Below are 3,670 nucleotides of genomic sequence, written 5' to 3' on the forward strand. Positions count from 1 at the left end.
TCCTCCAAAGTTACCATGGTAATTTTTGGCTTGGTCATAGGGCCAGTCCTGAAATTCTGAATCGGACGTCCCCAAAATCACAGTTTTTCTTTTTTAAATTACTTTTTAAATCAAACACAGATGCAGTATTGTTTCTTTTCCTAATACTTTTCTGCTTTGTCCTCCACTTTATGTTGCAGTATGTCAAGTTTTGCCTATAGTCCTTTTTTTTTTTCTTTCTCCAGGCTTTGAGCTCGTGAAATGTCAAAGCAAAGGGTAAATCTGGCTCCCAACAGCGCTCCACATCCATTTCTGATGTCATCATTAGACATGTGTGTCACAGATTAGACTGTCGGCCTCATCCGGCACACCAGCCTACAGCTTTTTATTCGGCAGGTGGGCTACGTGGGCCGCTTTCGCTGCCTCGTTGAGCAATTAAGATAAGCAATTCGTATCCAGTCTTGCTGCTATTTCTTTTTCTTTTCCTGCGGACAATTTTGTATTATTTGAACAATTTCAGTGAGTGTGTAATGGGTTCTGCTCTGCACAACCAGCCTGCTGAATCAAGCAACGCAAAGATCATGACTCAACTCTATGGAAATAGCCCTAGGCTTTCAAAGGGAAGATTTGCACATTTATTTGTATTTGCAGTCTGAGGATTCAGGAGGAATTTAAAAGGACAGCAACAATGATGGGGCTTTGTGTGGTGGTCTCCATCCAGTGCAACCCCCGTCTGTCCTCATCCCCATCGCTATTATGTCGATGTGAGCTTTTTTTTTTTATTTACGCGCGAGAAGAGAGTCCTAATAAGAACATGGCCGTGTGTTTGCAGGTGGTAGCGAGGCGCACTGTGAATAAGAACCAATCTGAAAAGTGTGGTGTGCGTTTGTTCTCCCTTCAGAAGTCGTCTTGTTAGTTAATGGCGATCATGTGGGTACTTCCATTTCAGTGTTAATGCAACTGTTCTGTTTATTGGGGAGAAACTGTACCATGAAGAACAATATTCATGTGTTCAAATGGCCTAGTCAAAGTTTACACCCAAGTCCTTTCCTAAAGGAAAGGGAAAACGCCTCATGTGCTGTCTGGATATGATTTTGCCCATTGACAGTGAGCACTTCAAGGCCATTGTGAACAAAACCGAAACACATCATGTTTTCCTGCTCTCTCTCGTGCTCATAACTCATGACGTCACACAGCTTTTGTTTGCAATGAGGCTACTAGAGCCACAGCTAAGCCCTACTGTCTGGTCGCAGAGGTCAGAACAACATAAACCAATTGAGTCACTTTAAGGGGATGATTGTTGTGTGAATGGAGGGTTAAATCAGGTGGAAACAGCCGCAGATCTGATGCATTGAAGTGTTTATCTAACAGCTCCCGCTTGTCCTGCCCTCCAGGGTGAACACCGCTGCAACATGGACGGCTTTTATGATCAGCAGGTTCCCTTTATGGTTCCCGAGAGTGTGAGTTTTTAACCTGCCAATTTTATGTCCCGTTATTTATTGGTGTGTGCGTTGCAATCTGATTTGTTTCTGCCGCTGCCGGCTGCAGAAATGCCACACAGAGGAGGAGAGGAGTCTCGGCGACAGGCGGAGGAGGTTCTTGGACACAGAGCTGGCTCAGGACACAGAAGGTATATCAGCTTGGTTTACTCTGTCTGGTGTTGACGTTTCCAAACGCAGCAGTTCACCTGTAAATTTACTCCGTGTTTGTCTTTCAGAGCTTTTTCAGGATCTGATCCAGCTCCAGGAAATATGGATTGCAGAAGGTAAAAAAAACAAAGGGGGTAAAAAAAAAAAAAAAGCAAAGCAAACATTTATTTAAAAATAGCAGCTACAAAAGCTACCTGCTATTAATAAGACCAAACACGCTGCATGTATTGATTATTTTTGGCTCGGCGTTTAGCAAGTCCTTAATCATCCCGTCTTCTGCCGTCTGACAGCTCAGGTTCCTGATGACGAGCAGTTTGTTACTGTATTTTACAAAACGAGGCGACGCGTAAAATTACTGAGCAACATTTCAGATAAGAATTTATTTATTTTTTTGTCTTGACAAGAAGTTTTGTTTTTTAAAAATTTCAATGCAACCAGAAAAGCTGGAAATCGGAGTCACTGAGACTGTTAAACCTGCTTCTTCAGCGAAGAAAACAAACTTTAGTTCCCATTCAGATGTCTGTGTTTAAAGGCATTTCAAGGATAAGTGTTTGAGCCGGCATGGGAAAGGTTTCGTTTTTAGAGGAAAAGTCGGTCGTTTTTTAATTGTTACACGTTGCTTTACGTTATGCAGAAAATAACTGCAAGAAATCTTAACATTGAAGAGGAAAACGCTGACTAGAAGATGTCCCAACGTTTAAAGATATGGTTTTAATTTTATACAAAAGAATTGCAAGTTTTGCCCCATAAACAAATATTCAGTGGCGTTTCTTGATTACTCAGTGGGCCAGCATGCATGCATTCATTGTCATTGTTTTTTTTTGTTCTCAAATAGAATATTACTTGACTTTCAGAAATCATTTTAAATAATGTTATCAGTATTTCACTTTTCAGTTAAACTTTGTATGTACTGCGGTTTTCACACTTGTCTCAATCTCAAACGTCAGCAGTTTTTTTTTGTGTGTTTTTTTTTACTCTTCTCTAACTGTCGCAGCACTAAGTTGGTTGAGGGCACAGTGGACTTAATTTTATTTTTGTTGCTGTTGCCTCCCCCTAATAGATTGACACCCTGGATGGTAAGCCACATTTTTCATATCAAAAGCCGCCACTGCTGCTAAGGAATCTGAACAAGTAAGGTCAGATTCTGGGAAAGAACGTTCTTTCAGCAATTTCTCTTGATTACATAATTGAAGCTGTAACTCTACGGCTAATGTCTGTAGCATTTTCTTCTAAAGTGGCATCTGCACTTAAGCACAGATATGCAGTTGTTTTGTCCCTCGCAAACCTTGTCATCAACTTTTTCTTAGTGTTTCAGTTGCAGCTTTTTCTTTTTCGTCGGTTTCTCAGTCCGTCTTTTTTTTCGATGGTGGCAATTTTGTAGCATGGCCACCGCTTTTGTTCTCAAATTTGTAAACTCTGGGACCCGTTTGGCAGCCAAAAACAAGAACCTTGAAGCCATGGCACTCCTTTTGTTAATTTAGTAAGCATATTACCCAGACTGCTCGAAAGGGACGCTCTTGTATTTTCTGGACCGTATAATCCTGAAACATCTATGTTGAAAATGTCTTTTTGTGTACATTTTTTTCCCCTTGGGTTTTAAAGCTAATATTTTTAGCATTATATGGACTTGTATGTATTTCCTATAACGGCTTATGATGAAAGTATTGCTTCTATTTTTTTGGATTCTGTACGACTGCCACTCATGCTTATGAAAGGCAAGTTTTTTTTTTCTTCGAAACGCCTCACCACTTAATGTACCGAGATAGGTTTCTGCATTTTTGTATAATTTGTTTGCTTCAGTGTGTAGAGAAAAAAAAAGTGTATAATTATATATGGATATATTTTTGCAAAAGGCTGTATTTGCTTGCAAATATGTTGCATCAGCTCTCCAAGGAGGAAGAACTCTCTGAATCCTTCAGGCAGAAGATGTTCCTCATATATTTTACTATAGATCCTGACGCTGGTGTGACCTTTACCCTCAGATACTGTATGTGTGCCTTCTGTTTATCTTTACTGATAAAATAAACTATTTTACTCTTTTA

At 40.1% G+C, this 3,670-nt stretch overlaps 1 protein-coding gene across 1 annotated transcript; it reads left to right on the top strand.

Annotated features, from left to right (window-relative positions):
- On the top strand, nt 1–3,670 carry LOC111607680 (ETS translocation variant 5-like). Its single transcript, XM_023329929.1, has 5 exons — nt 1–18; nt 1,374–1,439; nt 1,528–1,609; nt 1,697–1,744; nt 1,919–3,670. Exons 1-5 carry the CDS (start codon nt 16–18, stop codon nt 2,026–2,028), a joined length of 309 nt encoding a protein of 102 aa, XP_023185697.1. The 5' UTR covers nt 1–15; the 3' UTR covers nt 2,029–3,670.

This window comes from Xiphophorus maculatus, chromosome 24 (assembly GCF_002775205.1).
Source record: "Xiphophorus maculatus strain JP 163 A chromosome 24, X_maculatus-5.0-male, whole genome shotgun sequence".
Taxonomy (NCBI): Eukaryota; Metazoa; Chordata; class Actinopteri; order Cyprinodontiformes; family Poeciliidae; genus Xiphophorus; species Xiphophorus maculatus.